At 43.2% G+C, this 20,179-nt stretch overlaps 1 protein-coding gene across 1 annotated transcript; it reads left to right on the top strand.

The window, feature by feature from the left end:
• The first annotated feature begins 4,921 nt into the window (after positions 1-4,921).
• On the top strand, positions 4,922-6,271 carry HTR1A (5-hydroxytryptamine receptor 1A). Its single transcript, XM_070736906.1, has one exon. The coding sequence runs from the start codon at positions 4,922-4,924 to the stop codon at positions 6,269-6,271; it is 1,350 nt and encodes a 449-aa protein (XP_070593007.1).
• Positions 6,272-20,179: the final 13,908 nt, after the last annotated feature.

Consider the following 20,179-nt stretch of genomic DNA (forward strand, 5'->3'; position numbering starts at 1 on the left):
CATCAAGAGGAGGGTCATAATAAGCCTGCCTCCAAAACTCCATGAAATAAACAATCTTCACTGGCTTTCTGAAAAACATGAGAGAAGGTGCAATTGAAATATATAGCAGGATAATACTCGGGCGGAGATGCTAAGAAGATAAGCTTCTGTGGCCCCTATGAGTCTCAGTCTGTAAGCAAGAGGACAAAGAGTAGTAAGCTTCTGTGATCACCTCTAGATCTTATCTGAGGTGGAAGAATATCATTGTCAGCCCTGAAGCTATTTTGGGGAGCATTCTCAGGGCTGCCACAGCAACCCTGATTGGATGTGTGGGAGGAGATAGAGATAGCTGGGGGATGCATAGCCAAAATAACATTCTCTCCCTTGGGAGCCAAGAACACTTTACTAGGTGTTGGAGGGGCATGGACAGAAGCCAGCCAGAGTTGGGACTGTGACCTGATTGGACTATGTGATGGGCGTGTGACCTGGGGAAAAGAACTTTGGGTTATGATTTGGGTGGGGAAAACCTCAGGTCCTTTAGAGTCGGGTTCTCACCAGCTGTGCCAACATGACATTCCAAATAAATTCATACTTTGAGGAGACTCTAGGCCTCCAGGTTTTGATTGCTTGTTGGATTTTCTGTAGGAATCCTGACAATCATTAGGAGAAAGTGGTCTGGAGGAAGTCTCATTGGCAATGACCCTGCAATGGCAGAGAAGGAATGCTGTGGGCCCTATCTGTTCTGTCCCCGGCCCTCGGAGCGAATCACCCTACTCAAAGTGTCCCTTATTGCATGGTAAAAATCACGCTCTTTATTGATAAAAGCACACACACAGCAACAGGCAGATTTGAAATGACAAGAGAAAAGGGAATTATTTCTCTCTCTGGAGCTAAGCATCAACAGAGTCTGGGACAGGCACCAAACTTGGCATAATTGGAGTTCCTTAGATAACGTCCATTTATCTTCTAAACATATGAATCAGCTCACCGAGATCCCGAGCAAAAATAATCCAGCAGAGAATGTCTATTATTGAGGCAGAAATCATGGTTTTGAAGCCTTGCTCAAGCACATCGGGTTAGCCATTGTTGCAAAAGGATTGGATGGATTTTGGTCAGATTTGGAAAGGAATGATGTGTGTGTTGATTAATAGAGAAGGGAGGAAGGAAGGGAGGGAGGGAGGGAGGGAGGGAGGAAGGGAGGGAGGAAAGAAGGAAGGAAGGAATTTATTCGGGATTCTATTCAAACTAGACTGAACAAAATCATACTTTGTATCCAAAACAGATTGCATCACCCTAGAGGTTTTTTAAACTTTTCTCCTAGACTGAATGTTAGTAGAATAGTTTATCACCCAGACACAGAATCTCCCTCATCCTCACTCCCTTGGAGGTGTTTACTGGCAAGCAATACATTTATTTCTGCTGTGCCAATCCAGTGCCCATTTCAGATAGCGTGAAGAGATACTGTTCTCATTTTGAGATTTCGTTAGGCATTTTTTTTTGCCTTTCTTCTATCAAGTGAAGCTATAGCATCTTTATCTTCTGAAGATCAGCAATTTTAACAATTTGTTGTATTTTAATTTCCTGAAATTCAAAGTTCCCCAGAGCTCTGAGAACAAGAGATATATATCTTTGCTTTTAGCTTTGTGTGCATGTTTTTCTTTGCATGCGCATTGCACAGCCTGTCCTATTGCTAGGCATAGTGAGACAGCTGCCTCAGGGGTGGAGAGAGTCATATTCAAAAGTTCCCCTTCGTCTCTTTCTCATTTTATTTGTTTATTTATTTATTATTTGAATTGTTTGCTGCCCATCTTGCTCCAAGGTAATTCTGGGTGGCTTACAGCAATGAAAACCAGTAAAACCCTAAAGAATAAACATTTATATTAACAGTAAAAATAGATATTAACAGTAAAATTTACAGTGAAGGGAAGAAAGGAACAAGATGTGTATATGGATGGAGACTGAAGTTGATGAGAATCAGTATGTGATGGGTCTAAATGGCTGCAATGGGTTGAAATAATTTGCATGAATAACAACACAGTGGTAAACAAATCCATCTTAAAAGCAAGCTCCCTTGCTATTTCATCCCTGCTTATTTTTTATTCATTTAGTCCTCTTTCATCACATTGTTTTTAGATAAGCTCTTTCCAAAAGGTTATGTGACAGAAACAACTTCCTTTTCCATTTGTTCCAAAGTACAGTATTCTTAATAGCAAGTTTTCACATTCTGTAATAATGCTTTCTGGTTGTTTGCACTTAACAACCCCAAAATGTGGAAGTTTGCACACCAAAAATTTGTTTTATAAAAAGATACATTAAGATTTCTTCTTCTTATAAGTACCTCCATGAGGTATGGTATTCCAACATCCACTTGTGACATAGCTTAGGAAAGGAAGAAACATATAATTTATTTCTACAGCAACTTTGTATCTGAGAATCTTTTATTCTGGGACGTTAATGCAGTCTTTTATGGAAACCCTGCTCACAATCAAACCAAGCAATGTTTACTTTGCATTTGAGTACTTACTGATAAACTCTCTTAGCATCAATTGCAAATCAATCCCATAAACATTTACCCACTGCTTTAGGTTGGTCAATTTATCTAAGTCCCCAAAATGGCAGTCCTGAAACCGAAAATGAGTAGGGAAAAAAAGAGATTCGAGAAGGAAGGAAAAACGATAAAAAAACTGAAGACTTTGAAGCTAAATTTACAGTAATTCGGTCAAGCACTGACTCCTTCCCAAAGGCCATCGTTGTTTAGCAAGGCCGTCAGTCAATGGCCTGGCCTGGAAACAGGACATTCAATTTCACTCTCCATGCCGTGCATCTGCAACAACTGCAGGGATTTGAAACACAAAATATGAAGTAGGAGGCGGCTGCAAAAACATGATCCCGCTTTCACACGCCAGATGTCTTGTGGGGCAAGCTGGGACAGATGTAGGCTCAGCCTGCATCCGCTGCTTTCACTCGGAGTCCAAACTCCCAGTCCTGCAGGTGGCGCGCCTGCAGGTGGCGACAAATGCCCTTAAAGCTTATGCGCTGTCCGTGGTGCTGAAACTCCCACGACTAGGAAGCAGACGATGAGAAACGTATCTGGCCGCCGCCGCTGCCAAACGCAAATAAGCGGGGGGAGCGAGAGAGAAAAAGGCAAAGTGCCCGTTCGTGGCCTTCTTTTCAAAGCGTCAAATCGTAGCTGGAGGAGGGAAAAAGGATCGCGCTCGGGCTTTCTCCCTTCCTCGCAGCTTCACAAATCATTCGCGAACCGTTGCTCTTCGCGGTTAATGCGTCTCACTTCTTTCGGCTGATCAAAATAAGGAACGGCCGTCCCCACTTCTTTTGTCGAGCATACTCCCCCCCTCCGATTCCCTCCCCCCCCCAGTTGGGCCTCTGGCCAAAGCTTAGCTCATTCTCCTTCCCAGCGACTGCACTACCGTCTGGGTAAGAAGGGAAGAGGCAGCCAACAGTGCAGGCAGGACCGATGTGAAATGTGTTGGATAAGTGGAGGGAGAACATCCAGTTTTTTCCACTCTCTCAAAACACCCGAAGGTGTGGGTTCCCAACTCTAGAATGGGGGTTGGGAATATTGAGAGTCGCGGTGCAAGTGAAAGATATCAATTGATGGCGGTTGCCCCGTTTTCTGGCGACTTAACTTTTGCTTTGAGGAACGGTCGGTTGCCTTTCTTTACGCTGGTTAGAAGTTTGAGATAAGTGAAGATAAAAACGAGGGACTGAGTGCTGGAGGCTCAAAACTCTAGGGGTTGAGTTACCACTTCTGAATGGAGAGAGGGTCTCTTTCTTATTCGTTTCACCAGGCGTGCTGTACTTACGGTCTACTGATAAAAATGCCATCGGTTGGAATGTAATCTAACCCGGAGAGAAATACCTACTCACACGCATAAGGTGTGTTTGCGGGAGGAAAAGCCGATGGGTGGGTATTGGGTGGAAACTGAAGAAAAGATGAAGGGGGCAAAGCGCAGAAACATAAGAACTCGGAAGGAATGAAGGAAGAACTGGGATCGAGAGGAAGGAAAGGAGAGAAGGAAACAAAACAACAACCCAGTAGAAAGAGAGAGAAGGTGAGAACCCCAAAGAGCGAAAGGGAACGAAAGTCACCAGCTGAGTGGCGGGTGGAGAGGGTGCTAGAGAGGGATGGAGAATCGAAGAGAGGGAGGGAGGGCAGAGCGAGAGGTGCCCGGAACAATCCCGGGAGCGCTACAAAAGCGAGGGGCGGGGGGCGCAGCTGCAGAGAGAGAGAGAGAGAGAGAGACGTCGGCGACAGCAGCAGCAGCAGCAGCAGCAGCAGCGGGGCTAAAGAAACGGGAGCAAGAGCGAGGACGCCGGAGGGGAGGGAGGGGGCAGAAAGGGGACAGAAGGGAAAGGAGGCAAAAGAAGCCAAGGGCGGCTGAGACAGAGAGAGAGGGGGGGGGGGGGGGAAAGATGCCTCCGGACGAAACCTCGACCTTAGCCAGGACGGAAAGACCGACGGGAAGTCGGGGGAAAAGAAAGCTGAGCAAGTGAGAGTTATTCCAAAGGGGGGGGGGGGAGGTGTTGCACGAAGCAGCCGGCTGGAGGCAAAGAGAACGCAAGTTCGACAAGGGCGAAGCGGAACCCCCCCGAACAGCAAGTGGCTGCCGTCGGAGATCGCGAAGCCGAGGGAAGAGGAGAATTGGGCGCCGTCGGTCCCAAAGCGCTCAGATTGGGACCCGCGATGCAACCGCCGCGGCGCTGCCTCCGTGCCCGGGGCTGGCCGGAGGAGTTGGACGGGGCGAGCCCGGGCGTGACCTCGCTATAGCTCACCCAGGGACACGTGATCCAGGCAGGCGGCCGCCCTTCGCCTGTCCCGTCGGGGGGCCATGGTGACCCTCGGGAGGAGCTGTCCGCCGCTGCCGGAGCCGGAGTGAAGGCGCCGTCGTTCTCGCCTGCCACCCCTCCCCGTCCTCTCGCCATGGAGCTCCCCAACGGGACAGCGGCGGCCGGCTTCAGCGAGCCGAGCGGGTCCCCAACCCCGCCGCCCTCGGGGTCCCCGGCGGCGGCGGCCAGCCTGGGCTACCAGCTGGCCACGTCGGTGGTGTTGGGCGCGCTGATTCTCTTCGCAGTGCTGGGCAACGCGTGCGTGATCGCCGCCATCGTGCTGGAGCGCTCCCTGCAGACGGTGGCCAACTACCTGATCGGCTCGCTGGCCGTCACGGACCTGATGGTGTCGGTGTTGGTGCTGCCCATGGCCGCCCTCTACCAAGTGCTGGGCAAGTGGACTCTGGGCCAGGCCATGTGCGACCTCTTCATCGCGCTCGACGTGCTGTGCTGCACCTCGTCCATCCTGCACCTGTGCGCCATCGCCCTGGACCGCTACTGGGCCATCACCGACCCCATCGACTACGTCAACAAGCGGACGCCCCGCCGGGCCGCCGCCCTCATCAGCCTCACCTGGCTGATCGGTTTCCTCATCTCCATCCCGCCCATGTTGGGCTGGCGGACGCCCGAGGACCGCTCCGACCCAAACGCCTGCACCATCAGCAAGGACCCGGGCTACACCATCTACTCCACCTTCGGCGCCTTCTACATCCCCCTGTTGCTCATGCTGGTCCTCTACGGGCGCATCTTCAAGGCGGCCCGCTTCCGTATCCGCAAGACGGTGCGCAAAGCGGACAAGAAACAGCCGCCGCTCTCGCCCGCGGCGCCGGGGGAAAAAGTGGCCGACACTTGCCTTTCCCACTCGCCGGCCAGGCGCGCCAACGGCGGCCCCCAGGTGGAGCAGAGGCGGCACCACCAGCACCACCAGCACCACCAGCAGGCGGCCAAGGGCAGGCGGTGCGCGGCGGAAGCCAAGGGGGCGCCTTGCGTCAACGGGGCCCTCCGGCCGGGCGAAGGAGGCTGGGTGGCCGCCTCGGCCCTGGAGCTGCGCGAGGTGACCCCGTCCAACTCGGCCAAGAGCCTCACGCTACCCCTGCCCAACCACCCGCTCCCCGACCCCACCTCGCCGGGCCCCGAGCGCAAGAACGAGGCCAAGAGCGCCGAGGCCAAGCGCAAGATGGCCCTGGCCCGCGAGCGGAAAACGGTCAAGACTCTGGGCATCATTATGGGCACCTTCATCCTCTGCTGGCTGCCCTTCTTCATCGTGGCGCTGGTGCTGCCCTTCTGCGAGGTCGGCTGCGCCATGCCGGCTTGGCTGGGCGCAGTGATCAACTGGCTGGGCTACTCCAACTCGCTGCTCAACCCGGTCATCTACGCCTACTTCAACAAGGATTTCCAAAGTGCTTTCAAGAAGATCGTCAGGTGCAAGTTTTGCCTGCCCTGAAGACGACGGGGGGACGGCGGCGAGCCGAGTTCGGCCGGGAAAGCGGCGCCGGGCGAGGGTCTCCTTCCACTCCACGGGACTCTTGGGCGGAACCTTCTTGCTTTCCTTCTGCGGGACCGGAATTGTCGGGGCCCCTTGGCTTGCGGGTGGGAAGAGAGAGAGAGAGAGAGAGCACCTTTGGGGTGGGGGTCGCCCCACGGCTGGAGGCTCCTGGCGGCCTTTTGGGGTCCGAACACAAACAAGGCCAGCGCGGCCCGAGATCTCTGACCCTGCCCCCCCTTTTTGGCTCTCCCTCCTCCTTTTTTCCCCGAGCTACTTCTCCAACAAGATGGCTTTGGAAGGTAGGACCGCCCGGTGAGAAAGAAAGGCAGACTGTCCCCCTTTGATTTGTCTGAGTCGGTCGATCCCGGTCTCGACTCCTTCTCAGAGTCTACTTCTACTTACTCCAGGCTTGAGAATCTGACTCTGGAGACCTGGAAAAGAGGTGTGCGTGTGCGTGTGTGTGTGTGAGAGAGAGAGACAGAGACAGAGACAGACTGAGGAGGCGGTTTCCGGGATAGGACTGGCTGCAGGATTGAAACTGAGACGGGAAAGAAAGCGAGGCTCCCCTCTGCCCCACCACGGGAACCCGCCCGAATTTAAACGACAATAAAAGCCACTTTATGCATTCAAAGAAAAACACCCGCTCATCTCGCCTAGTTCTTCCTCTTTCTCGGATTACCCGCAAGAAAGTTAACAAGCGGCCGCAGCGAAGATTTTTGCTTCGAGCAAAGGGCCGAGTAAGTCGGAACTCACAAAGGGAGCGAAGGGAACCTGGAGGCTGCCTAACTCTCGGGGCGGTGGGGGGGGGGGGAGAGGCTTCTGGGCTGGGGCGGGAGGAGGAATGGCCTGCCTTGTCCCTCCGCCCATCTGGGAAGGTCTTGACTTGATTTCCGAGCCTGTTTGTTTGCCAAGGTTCCTTCTCAAAGCATAACTTTGAGTTGGGAAGTGTTTCTTCCAAAGGTAGGGTGAAGAAACAATTCATTCGGAGGCAGCTTTGGTGGGAAGTCAATCTTTGATCAGATTTTTTGGGGGGGAATGGGCACTTACATTGGGGGACAACTTTGGGGCAAAATCCCAGGACTTCCTGAGAAATCAGCAAGAGTTTAAGGAGGGGTTGTGGCTGGGATCTCCACCTAGAATCCTTAGAAGAGGGCAAATTAACGCACACACAGAGCCAGCTTGGAGAAAGTTTAGGCAATCTCTTTGGGCTCAGGTTGGAGAAGGGGAAAAAATAGCAGAGCATGATGGCATTGAGTGGACAGAACCTTATTATGAAGGGGGGAGGGGAAGGCCAATACCTGGGTGCTTCAGGCACGTGGCATAGAAGCTCCAACCCTCAATTTTAAAAGAAGAAGATGAGGAAGAAGAAGAGGCGTCCACAGAAATGAAGCAACTTATCCAGAGCATCCTATCTTGAGGTTTCCTTTGGAAAAAAATCAAAGGTGCTTTTGCATCATTGGATTCTTCTACAACTTGTAGAAGTTTGGAGGAGAGACTCTTGAGCCAAGATAGCAATTATAAATTTGATCCAGATCGAAATAAGGCCTTCTCCTGCCTTAATTTTAGTTTATTTTGTTTTCTAAACTGGGTAGAACCGGTTGGTGATTGTCTGCAATGTTGTCCATGTGCACATAAAGGCCCAGGGGCTGCCTGCTGCACCACCATTGCTGGCTGCCAATCTCCAGCCCTTTATTCCTTAATAGACCGTGAGTTTGGTAATATGCCATATGTGGCCAGCATGGAGATATTAAAACACCAGAAATGACACTGTAAAAGGTCCATCAGATATTCCATCCAAATGCAGATCACTATGCTATATTTAACGTGACCCGAAACAATTGTTCTGTCACAAAAATGTGGCTGTAAATTAGGTTTACTTGTATATGAATGGGTTTCTTTTTTAAAAGGTGCTTTCTGGTTATATATGCTAAATAAATGTCACAAAATTGCAGTGCAGGGCCTGAAAGAATCCACAAATCCTTAATCTGTAATAGATGTACAGAACCCCATTTAAAATGTGTGGGTTAATACAGGAGTGTAGGTTGTGGTCTACAGGTTCTAGCAATGATCTCACACACGAGTTTATTTTATTAAGAACATTTGAATTTTTTAAGCACACTTTAATGAAACCTTACAGGAAACTAGTGAATACCTGAATCTCATTTACCAAGGAGTCTATAGAAAAACAACAACGATCTCCGAATCCTGCCCTCAAAAGCCGCCAGTTCAAATCTGATTCTTCCATCCAATCCAGAAGCACTTTCTGGGGGAATCAGCAATGCTGTTGGACACCATTGGGAATAGAACTTGTGCTAGGACTTGGACATGTTCTCAAGGAGTTCCAAGAAACATCCATTAGCTTGTGTTCCAAGCAGATGTTTACGGAGCTCTGTAGTACCTACAAATGTCAGCATAAACCTAGGAGCAGTGAGATCATAGAACACGCAGCACTGTGGGCATAGAAAGAGAGACCTTTGATCTATGTAGTCCAACTTGTGAATCTTGACCAGAAGCACTCATCTAGAATTTCAAGCAGATTTATTCCAATCCCCCAGTGCTTCCCTAGAAATTTAGGGCTTCTGCAGGAAGAATGCTTACTTTCAAGCAGGAAAGGTTATGGATTTTAAGCCACAGTGAATTCATATTTGGACTTAGAGGAATTTCAGTCTATTTGCTTCCATAGAAAAGCTTTTAGAATGCTTCTTATAGAGGCACAATAAATATAACCCTTGCTCACACAGATGCATGCATATTGCTAATTCAGAATATTTTTTGGAAAGACTTCATGAAGCAAGAAGCTAAATATTTTTCTAGATTGTCCTAGAAACATTAAAACAGATCTGTGATTCTTTTCATGTAAGTCTTGGAGGGATTTTCCAGCGGCTTGAAGATTAGATGAATAGAATAGAAAAATGGGATTCATTTATTATGTAAGTTCAGAAGACTACTCCGTACCCCCCCCCAGACCCTGTTTTCTCACTAAGATACCTCTTTTTCTTAGCTTTCAACTCACTTACCAGCTTCATTACTATGCTTGAAACTAGACCTTGTGGCTTGCAAGCAATAGTTTACAATTTACTATACTGCTAAAATCCATCAAAATAGGGGTTTTACACATTGGTAGAAGGTAGCATTAACTGCCACAGGAACATATTAAATTAAATCTAACTTTGTCACTAGAAATCAGAAGTTGCATCTCTTTTTTTAAAAAAAATCAATATATTTTAGGACCATCAGATCCAAGCTGCACAAGTCAGGGCAACAACTAGACAGCAGTAGAAATTTGAGTTTTTTACCTTGCTTTTGTTGGCCTCTAGTGGTCATTTGGAGTTTTGCAGTCCAGATCTGGTAACCCTTTATTTTCAAATCATTTTGTTCTATGCTTTATGCCCATTAATTATTAGATGCAAAAAATATTTTTGAAGTGAGAATACAATCCCTTCATTATTCACAACTGAATTTTAATTAAGAGGTAGTGCATAATTTCCACAAAGCAAAGGAAAACTGTAGCTTGAATTCGTAAGTAACTGCCAGCCGGTAGTGTAGCTCGCTCATTGATCGGAAAGACCATTCCCAGGGTTCATATTTTTCTTTTTAAAATTTTTTTTTGCAGCTTTCACTGTCACTGCTAAAATCTCTCTATTTTTAAAACAGCAATAATGTTGATGTTTTTCCATATAACACGGTGTTATCACCATTTTCACTTGGCTCTTTGCCTAATAACTAAGTGGCTAAACTTTCTACGAGAGTAGGCTTCATTGAACACTATAAATCTAATCTTTTCAAGACAGTTAATCTGCTAATCTTTTCTACATGTAAATATAATATCACCAGAGTTCTTGATTTTGTAAAACAGATCGTATCCCATTCCAAGTTCAAACCACCTTTATTTTTAAAAATAGATGGAATAGATAAAATTCATTGATGTCATCTGGAAGGTAAAAATAATGTGCTCAGGTTAGAACATAATTTGTAAATAACCCCCCCCCCCAAATTTGAAAATAAAATGAATGTAGACATTATTGAGATTTGCTTCACCTATTTTATATTTTTCAGAGAAAATCACTGTCTAGTCAGGAGTACATGCTATCAATATTTTCTTATTTTTACAGCAAGCCTACTGAATTGACAGACTATAAGTATGGAGCTTAGGACAAAGTAAATCTCAAAGTATACAGTTTTGCAATATAGTACAAGTTTTTTAAAAATGGCATTTTTTAATTTTACATGGCTGTTGATTTATTCCATGATTCAAATAATACAAACCTCCATGGGTTTTGCATTGTGTCTGCAGAGGGAAATTGGTTTTATTGAAATTTTATCTAAAATGTCAAGGTTAAGCCATGCTTTATATTCCTGGTTTATGAATCAGTTACATTTTAATCAGAATTCTCTCAGTGCAAATAGAGATTTATAGACATATATAGAAATATAGACTTCGGATGGAGTTGGATTCTCCTGCAGCAACCACTTGTACAACAGCTGTCGAAGTCTGTTTGACAAGAGCAATCCAAGACATTTCAAAATTGAAATTGAGAACCGAAATGGCTTCTCTATTTGACTGCAAGTGTCTAAAGGTTTTGCTGTTCCATTCAGACCCATATTTTTGCTATCAACCTCTCTGCCACTCATAATACAATCTGAAGTGTTTACCTGACTTCTCTGCCTGATCCTGCTGAGAGTATGTCTCGGTTTTCCTCTTGAATAAGGGCTTTGTATGGTTTAATCCAACATTCCCAATTGGTTGTTTTCCATCTGTATTGGACTTAAACTATTGTAATTACTCCTGTTGCACCTGAGAATTATAGGAGCTAAAATTTAAAATATATGGGGAACACCAAGTTACGGAAGGCTGATTTAGTCTTTTAATAGCACACTTTTATCCACACCTGCTCAAACACACATTCAGTAGGTTAATAAATATAAGATTGCAGCCTGCATTGGTTTATTGATATATTTCTTTTAAAATGTATGTGTCTTATCTTATGGGTTTATCATGATTTCTAAATGGTTTTTTTTTTGAGTTACATGTGGAAAATGGGGAAAAAAATTCTTACTTTCGCTTAACACGAAGTGCTTTAAATGTTTTATAATACCCAGAACTTGCAGGCAGCATGATAAAATAAATTTTAGGAGCTGAAAACGTGGAACAAATTGTGAAATCTTTGAAAGGCGCCAAGTTTTGAAGAACTGTTTTAGAAACCTATTATTGTCAAACTGCTCTTTGGATGAATTAAGAGACAACCTCTTTTAATGTAATGCTAAATAGCGATGCTTTAAAGCCAGGTTAATAGAGTGGATAAGGCACGGGCTAAAATAGGAGATAGAAACTGAGAGACATTCTAGCCCTACCTTAGGTACAAAGCCAGCTGGGTGACCTTGGGTCAGTTACCCCTTGAAAGAGGCTAAAAATATTGCCACAAATCCCTGCAGGAATCAGTCCAGGCAATTTTCAAGAGTCATTACTAAATTAGGACACAAAATTAAATAAAATAAAAAATGCTTTAGACAGAAGCATCTATTTTTGTTCTAAATAATTCTTATATTTCTTTTCTTAATGTTTCCCAGGCATTCCTGACTTCCACCCCACCCCCAATTTGCCTTGTGCTCTTTTATAATGCAATCATTTGACCATGTTTTTTAAAAAATAGCATGACAAGTCCTAAACTAAATCCAGCAGCCCATTTTGAAATTGCATTTTATGTATGATTCCTTGGCTTCAGGTCCAACTACGCTGGCTTGGAAAACTGGTCTCTTGTATTCAATCGAATTTACTTCACAAGCCAGGTGTCTGGTGTCCCAGATGCTGTTAAAAATTATTTCACAGTAATGGATAAGGAGTTTGTGTGCGCGCGCACGTGCGTGCTAATGCATACTCATGCTTGAAATTAGTTTCTGAATGCTGAAAAGGCTGTCACAAAAAGAAAGTACAGAAGGCTGTGAATTTAACAAGCAACAGTAGATGAAGGGTTCATTTTCTGATTTCAAAATTGGCTGGGCAGTGACACCAAATACAAGTGTAATTCTGTCCTGCAGAATCATATCTAGGTGATTCCGGGTTAGGTGAGGCTAGTGTTTGAATCGGATAGGTTTTGCAGAAATGACTATAGCCTCAGCTCGCGGAACCCTCTTTAGAATCATGAATCCTAGGGATGTGACAGAATGCACCCTTGGTTTCCTACAGGGTAAGGTTTGGGACCTAATTTGACTTTCCCAAACCGAACAAGATTTGACAGGGATGTGAATATATTTGCACTACTCTACAATCTACTCTCTTTGTGATATTCATGTTCAATCTCATGCTTGAGTCAAAAGGTGATCTGCTTTAATCCAAAATAATTTGTGTTACCTAGCGATAAAGGAAATGTTATTCTGTGATTTATGTGAATGTATATGCCCACTGATGAGCTGCAGCTGCTTACTATGTTCAATGACAAAGGTAATTTTAATATCTTTTAAAATTAATTTTTGGATCAAAAATGGATGGCATTTTCTGAATTAAAGTGAACTTGGATTTTATTTTTCCCCTCCTTTCTTTCATTCTAATTTATGCATTTCTGTTGGTGGTAGACGTAGTCCTATATTTTTGAAAATTAAAACAGAAGTCCAAACACGCTCTGTTGAAATAACAGGATTTAATTTAAAGTTGTACACAAGGAAGGCTGATACATTACACTTGCCCCCTAAAGTCTGATTAATGTGTGGGTGATACTTGTTGTAACACACAACTGTTACAAATGAGAAATCTCATGTTGTTATTTCTTTAAATATACAAATACCCTCAGCTCTATTTAATTTTGGAAAGCAGTACATTATCTCTCTGTCTCTTCTCCAACCGCCTTCCTTCTTTGAGAGAATTTCTTTCTCTTTCTCTTTTCTTATGTCAGAAGTTACCTCGGTGAGGTCAAAAAAGGTGACATGATCGAAGGCCCACCTGATACTCATACAAAATAAACATAGTTTCAATCCAGTAGTGGGTTCTATAACCTGTTGCTACTGGTTTGCGCACGGTCGAGCACAGAAGCTTCCGCACATGTGCAGAAGTATACTGAGCAGGTGGGCGGAGCATCTCGCTACCACTACTGGTTCACAGAACCGGGCAACCCACAGCTTCTTCAGTCATGCCATCAGAGCTGCTGCGTTGACTTTTTGGACCATGCCTTGTGGATAGTCATGGATTTATACTAAATACAATTACCGGTATATTGTTGCAGCAAAAACCAGTTACCAGTCAAGGGAATGGAGACCACAAGGAGATTGAGTAACTCAGGTTTATTGCATGCAAGGTTCAGAAGTAAGACAAGAAAATCTGAACAACCATTAACACTTTTAGTTACATTCTTATACCTTTTCTGAAAAGTAGGATGAACAAGCGTGTTATTGCGTGGACCAATGATATGGGTTACATGTTCCTGTGCATACAAAAAGGGGGAAGTAAAAAAGTAAAATCAACAGAAAATATGATTACATGGTGGAAAAATGACAAGGTAAGGATAAATGCAGCCTATGTGTGCTTCATGATTCATGATAGTTATATATATATATATTAGCATTCAAATGTTTCACTTCCCAATTCCCGGTGTGTGAATGTTTCCATAAGCAGATAAGGTAAAAGGAAATACAGAAAAGTACAAACTGTGCAGTTATGATTTTTTACAAAGTGGAACTGCTGATTAGAAGCTTTAGTAAAATTTAAAGAACTCAGATCTGTCATTGCTACCCCCCTGACTGATTTGTTTAACCAATCCTTGTTAACAGGAGATGTTCCTGAGGATTGGAGAATGGCCAGTGTTGTGCTTATCCACAAGAAGGGCAGTAGAGAAGAAGCTGGTAACTACAGGCCAGTTAGCTTGACATCAGTTGTAGTTAAAATGATGGAGACTCTACTCAAAAAGAGGATAAATCAGCACCTAAAAAACAATAACTTATTGGACCCAAATCAGCATGGCTTTACTGAAGGCAAATCATGTCAGACTAATCTCATTGATTTCTTTGACTATGTCACAAAGGTGTTGGATGAAGGTGGTGCCGTGGATATTGCCTATCTGGACTTCAGCAAAGCCTTTGATACGGTTCCACATAAAGAGCTGATAGATAAATTAGTGAAGATTGGACTTAATCCCTGGATAGTTCAGTGAATTTCAAGCTGACTGAAGTGTAGACATCAGAGAGTTATTGTTAATGGCGAGTATTCTGAGCAGAGCCAGGTTACAAGCGGTGTGCCACAAGGGTCTGTTCTGGGTCCTATTCTTTTTAATATGTTTGTGAGTGACATAAGGGAAGGTTTGGTAGGGAAGGTTTGCCTATTTGCAGATGACTCTAAAGTGTGCAATAGGGTTGATATTCCTGGAGGCGTCTGTAATATGGTAAATGATTTAGCTTTACTAGATAAATGGTCAAAGCAATGGAAACTGCAGTTTAATGTTTCCAAATGTTAAATAATGCACTTGGGGAAAAGGAATCCTCAATCTGAGTATTGTATTGGCAGTTCTGTTTAGCAAATACTTCAAAAGAAAAGGATTTAGGGGTAGTGATTTCTGACAGTCTCAAAATGGGTGAACAGTGCAGTCAGGCGGTAGGGAAAGCAAGTAGGATGCTTGGCTGCATAGCTAGAGGTATAACAAGCAGGAAGAGGGAGATTATGATCCCGCTATATAGAATGCTGGTGAGACCACATTTGGAATACTGTGTTCAGTTCTGGAGACCTCACCTACAAAAAGATATTGACAAAATTGAATGGGTCCAAAGACAGGCTACAAGAATGGTGGAAGGTCTTAAGCATAAAACATATTGGGAAAGACTTAATGAACTCAATCTGTATAGTCTGGAGGACAGAAGGAAAAGGGGGGACATGATCGAAACATTTAAATATATTAAAGGGTTAAATAAGGTCCAGGAGGGAAGTGTTTTTAATAGGAAAGTGAACACAAGAACAAGGGGACACAATCTGAAGTTAGTTGGGGGAAAGATCAAAAGCAACGTGAGAAAATATTATTTTACTGAAAGAGTAGTAGATCCTTGGAACAAACTTCCAGCAGACGTGGTAGATAAATCCACAGCAACTGAATTTAAACATGCCTGGGATAAACATATATCCATCCTAAGATAAAATACAGGAAATAGTATAAGGGCAGACTAGATGGACCATGTGGTCTTTTTCTGCCGTCAGTCTTCTATGCTTCTAAGATTTAACATTATAAAGGCACTTGAGATATATGGAATTCCTGTTAAAACACTCTTAAGGTATATAGGAAAAATGCATATCTTGGGGCGTCTTCCTCAATATGGCATTAATATTATTGGGTTATTTTCATGGAAGACAGTTGACAAGAAATAGAATTCCTGTCTTTTCTAAATAATACTTTTTAATGAATCTAGCACTAATAAAGGAAGGAATACTGTGATGTACAGTTTGGACTGATATCTTACTCAGTGACACATACAAGGATGCATTTGAGTGAATCTCTTTATTTTGCTTAAGGGAGACCCATCTACTTGATTATCCTTTCCATTTTGATCTTTACAGTTAATTAATTTTCTTTTGCAAATGGGTTGTGAGTGTTTCATCTCGAATGTAGGAAATTTAAAAGGACAGGAGGGCTTTGTGTACAGTTTAACTCTTAATTGATATTCCCAAGGGAGGTTACATACAAGTTACTTTGTGTATTGCTGGATTCAGTCACTACTATTATCCCTTCAAAGAAATCAAAATCCCTTTATTAGAATGTCTGTCTCACAAAATTGCCTATTTAAAGAAAAAAGTGAGTTATGGATTTTGAATGGCCAAGTGACACATTATTGATGTAAAATACTGTATTTTGACTTATTTTAAATGTTGGTTTCTCTTGAAAAAGAACAGAAAATTATTACAGATAGTCCTCGACTTACACAGTTCATTTAGTGACGGTTCAAAGTTACAACGGCACTGAAAAAGTGATTTATGGCTGTTTTTCCTCATTGATGACTTTTGCACTATCCTCTTGCTCATGTGTTCAAAATTCAAATTCTTGGCAACTGGTTCATATTTATGACAATCTCAGTGTCAAAGGGTCAGGTGATCACCATTTAGGACCTTCTGAAAAGCAAAAAGTCTATGGGGATGCCAGATTCTCTTAGCAACAATGTTACTAACTTAATAGTACGGAGTACTTAATAGTCTACGGAGTCTAATAGTCTATGGAGAGGGGCGGCATACAAATCTAATAAATAAACAAACAAACAAACAAACAAATAAATAAATAATAAATAAATAAATAATTGCAATGATTCCTTTAATAACTGCTGCAAGAAAAGTTGTAAAACGGGGCAAAACTCACTTAACAAATGTTTAATAGCAATATAAAGTTTAGGCTCAATTTTGGTTGTAAGTCAAGGACTATCTGTATTTGGTGTTGAATATTCCCCCGGTGCTTCCAGAAGTGCTAGATCAGTGATGGCGAACCTTTCTAGTGCTGAGACTCCTTAATATAGTTGCTCTTGTTGTGGTGACCCCCCAACCATAAGTCTAGTGCCAATTCTCCCAACAGAGATTTAAGCTGATTGTCAGGAAGTTAGAGGGACAAGGTGCCAGAACAGAAGTTTTAGGAAATTTGTCTTTTCCCATGGTCTTAGGCAACTCCTGTGAAATGGTCATTCGACCCACAAAGGGGTCATGACCCCCAAATTGAGAACCACTGCTTTAAATGTACATTGTAGGTTTTATGATTTGTATTTGTGAATTGATTTAGAAGTTGGAACAACATGTGTTATATCTCCTGGTATCTGAAAACTTAGCAATCCATTTTAGCGTTCAGCTGTTTGGTGCAGAACTCAATAATGAGGAGACATGGGTTATTTTCTGTTTAGAAAGTATGATATTTAGTAGTAATTCTTATTACTCCAATGCTTCAATAACCAGCATTTATTTCTGGAATATCATTTATTTATAATCCTGTTTTCCAAATAGTTAAATGTAAGAGCCATGGTGGTGCAGTAGTTAGAGGGCAGTATTGCAGGCTACTTCTGCTGATCACCAGCAGTTTGGCAGATTGAATCTCACCAGGCGCAACGTTGACTCAGCCTTCCATCTTTCCAAGGTGGGTAAAATGAGGACCCAGATTATTGGGGAGAACATATGCTGATTCTGTAAACCACTTAGGGTTGTAAAGCACTGTGAAGCGGTATATAAGTCTAAATGCTATTGCTATTGCTTTAGAAGTTGGGTTCCTCTTATTTCAAACTTTATTTTATTTATTTTATTTATATATTTATTAGATTTGTATGCTGCCCCTCTCCGTAGACTCGGGGCGGCTCACAGCAATAATAAACAATATATAACAAATCTAATAATTTAAAAGAAACACTAAAACCCCCATTATTAAAAGCAAACATACACACAAGCATACCATACATAAACTGTATAGGCCTGGGGGAGATGTTTCAATTCCCCCGTGCCTGACGGGGTGGGTTTTAAGGCATTTATGAAAGGCGAGGAGGGTGGGGGAGGTTCTAATCTCTGGGGGGGAGCTGGTTCCAGAGGGTCAGGGCCACCACAGAGAAGGCTCTTCCCCTGGGTCCTGCCAAACGGCATTGTTTAGTTGACGGGACCCGGAGAAGGCCAACTCTGTGGGACCTAATCGGTCGCTGGGATTCGTGCGGCAGAAGGCGGTCCCGGAGATATTCTGGCCCGATGCCATGAAGGGCTTTATAGGTCATAACCAACACTTTGAATTGCGACCGGAAACTGATGGGCAACCAATGCAGACTGCGGAGTGTTGGTGTAACATGGGCATACCTAGGGAAGCCCATGATTGCTCTCGCAAACTTCCTGGGAAACATAGAAGAGAACCTTGATAGTTATGTGTGCTCTCCTTTTCCACCCTGAAAAATCTTAGAGCTTCTACAGGTAATGAGTTCTGGTGCTGTTGATTTATCTTTCCCAAATTGCATTTTTCCTGACTTTGGAAACCGAGAGGCCTCCAAAGGTAGATAGAGTGATGCAGTTGGACAAGCCCAGTTCAAAGAATAGGAGCTCTACACAGGATGTGGTGAAACCCTGAAAGTAGCATGATGCAGCTAAAGTAGCCTTGAAATCTCAGTCAAAGAGAAGTAATTAAAAGCTGGATATATTTATCCTGAAGAAGAGAAGATTTGGACACAGACATGTCATCACCATTTTCACTCCCGACTCTTGAAAAATCAGCATGAAACAAAAGTCATTATAGTCATGATTGTCTCCACAGTTGCTGACCTCAAATTGTAGAGGTTAAATGCTGTCTTGAGTCAAGGAAGAAATCCTGCCAGTGGATGATTGGAGGCTGAATAAAGTGAATGCTTGTTAATTGAAAATGCTCTTTTGCCAATACTTTAATACTATCTATATCTTATTGGGAAGATTCCCTATTCAACAGGGTGAGGCTTACATTCAATCCCAATGAATTCAATAAGGCACATTCCTAAATAAGCTTTTACAGTAGATTTATATTCTATCTCCCATGTCAACAACAACAATAATAGCTTATCAATGCTACAATTAAAACTTTATGTGTAATAGAAGACAAAGCGTATAAAAAAAATTGTATGGAAAGGGAAACTTCTCAAAAAGCTAGTGATAGAACTACAGCCCCAAAACCATAAAAATTGTGCAAATATGTATTCTAAGTTTTTGCCCCAGATGGTGTTCAAGGTGGTGAACAATAAAAAAGGATAAACATGGAGTTGTTTTAAAATGTAAAAACAAATAAATTAAAAATATAGTAATTCATACTTGAGTAATATCCAGGCAGGTTAAGCATACCTCAGATAAAAAGAAAGGTTAAAAATGGATGTAAATGCGGATGCATCTTTCATGGACATTCATAGCATTTCTAGTGCTGTCCAAAAATGAAGTCAAACAGAAGAGCAAAAATCATAGGTGGGTCCTTAGAAGAAGACCTTTATGGAGGGTTTTTTTAGAACATATAAAAGTCAACATTAAGACTTTTATGTTCTTAAAATCAATTCATTTTTTAAACATATTTTCCTTTCTAGAAATGGAATATTATACTAAATTTAAAATTAAACTAATATAGAGGAAGCTGATATAGCCTGGGTACCATGCACAAACATCTCCTAGATGACCTCACTCTGTCAAGGACCTAGGAGTACTATTTTCAAAAGATCTAAGCCCCAGAGCTCACTGTAACAGCATTGCCAAAAAGGCATTAAAAGCTTCTTCTCAGGTAACATTGTACTCCAACCTGGGGTGTACAAAACCTTTGCTAGACCAATTCTTGAATACAGCTCATATGCCTGGAATCTGCACTCTATAACGGACATTAATACAATTGAGTGAGTCCAGAGGCATTTCACGAGAAGAGTTCTCTACTCCTTTACTCGCAATAGAATACCTTATGCCACTAGGCTGGAAATTTTGGACCTGGACAACCTAGAACTACGCTATCTATGGTCTGACATAAGCTTAGTACACAAAATTGCCTGCTACAACATCCTACCCATTAATGACTACTTCAGCTTCAACCACAAGAATACATTGGCAACAATAGATACAAACTCAAAGTAAACTGTTGCTACATCCTCAACCCCTCAAAACTTTAACCTAAAACTGTCTACTGGGGTCCTCACCCAGTAGTGGGTTCCTACTGGTATGGATAATTGCTTGTAGCTCTGTGGTTCTGGCACACGAGCGTGTGTTCAAGTGAAATTTTACTTCCTGCACCTGTGCAGGAAGCAAAATCTCACGAGGGGATGCATGTGTGTATGCATGTGCAGAAGCAAAAACCTCGCAAAAATTGCAAAATCTCACAGTTGCAGGAAACAAAATTTTACTCAAATGCGCCCTCATGCACCAGAGCTGTGGAGCTGCGTGCACTTATCTGTACTGGTAGG

The sequence above is a fragment of the Erythrolamprus reginae genome, chromosome 2 (genome assembly GCF_031021105.1).
Source record: "Erythrolamprus reginae isolate rEryReg1 chromosome 2, rEryReg1.hap1, whole genome shotgun sequence".
In the NCBI taxonomy this organism is placed as follows: domain Eukaryota; kingdom Metazoa; phylum Chordata; class Lepidosauria; order Squamata; family Dipsadidae; genus Erythrolamprus; species Erythrolamprus reginae.

Bases quoted from the DNA above. Each gene is read 5' to 3' on its own strand.
- HTR1A (XM_070736906.1), top strand. From the start codon at position 4,922: ATGGAGCTCCCCAACGGGACAGCGGCGGCCGGCTTCAGCGAGCCGAGC.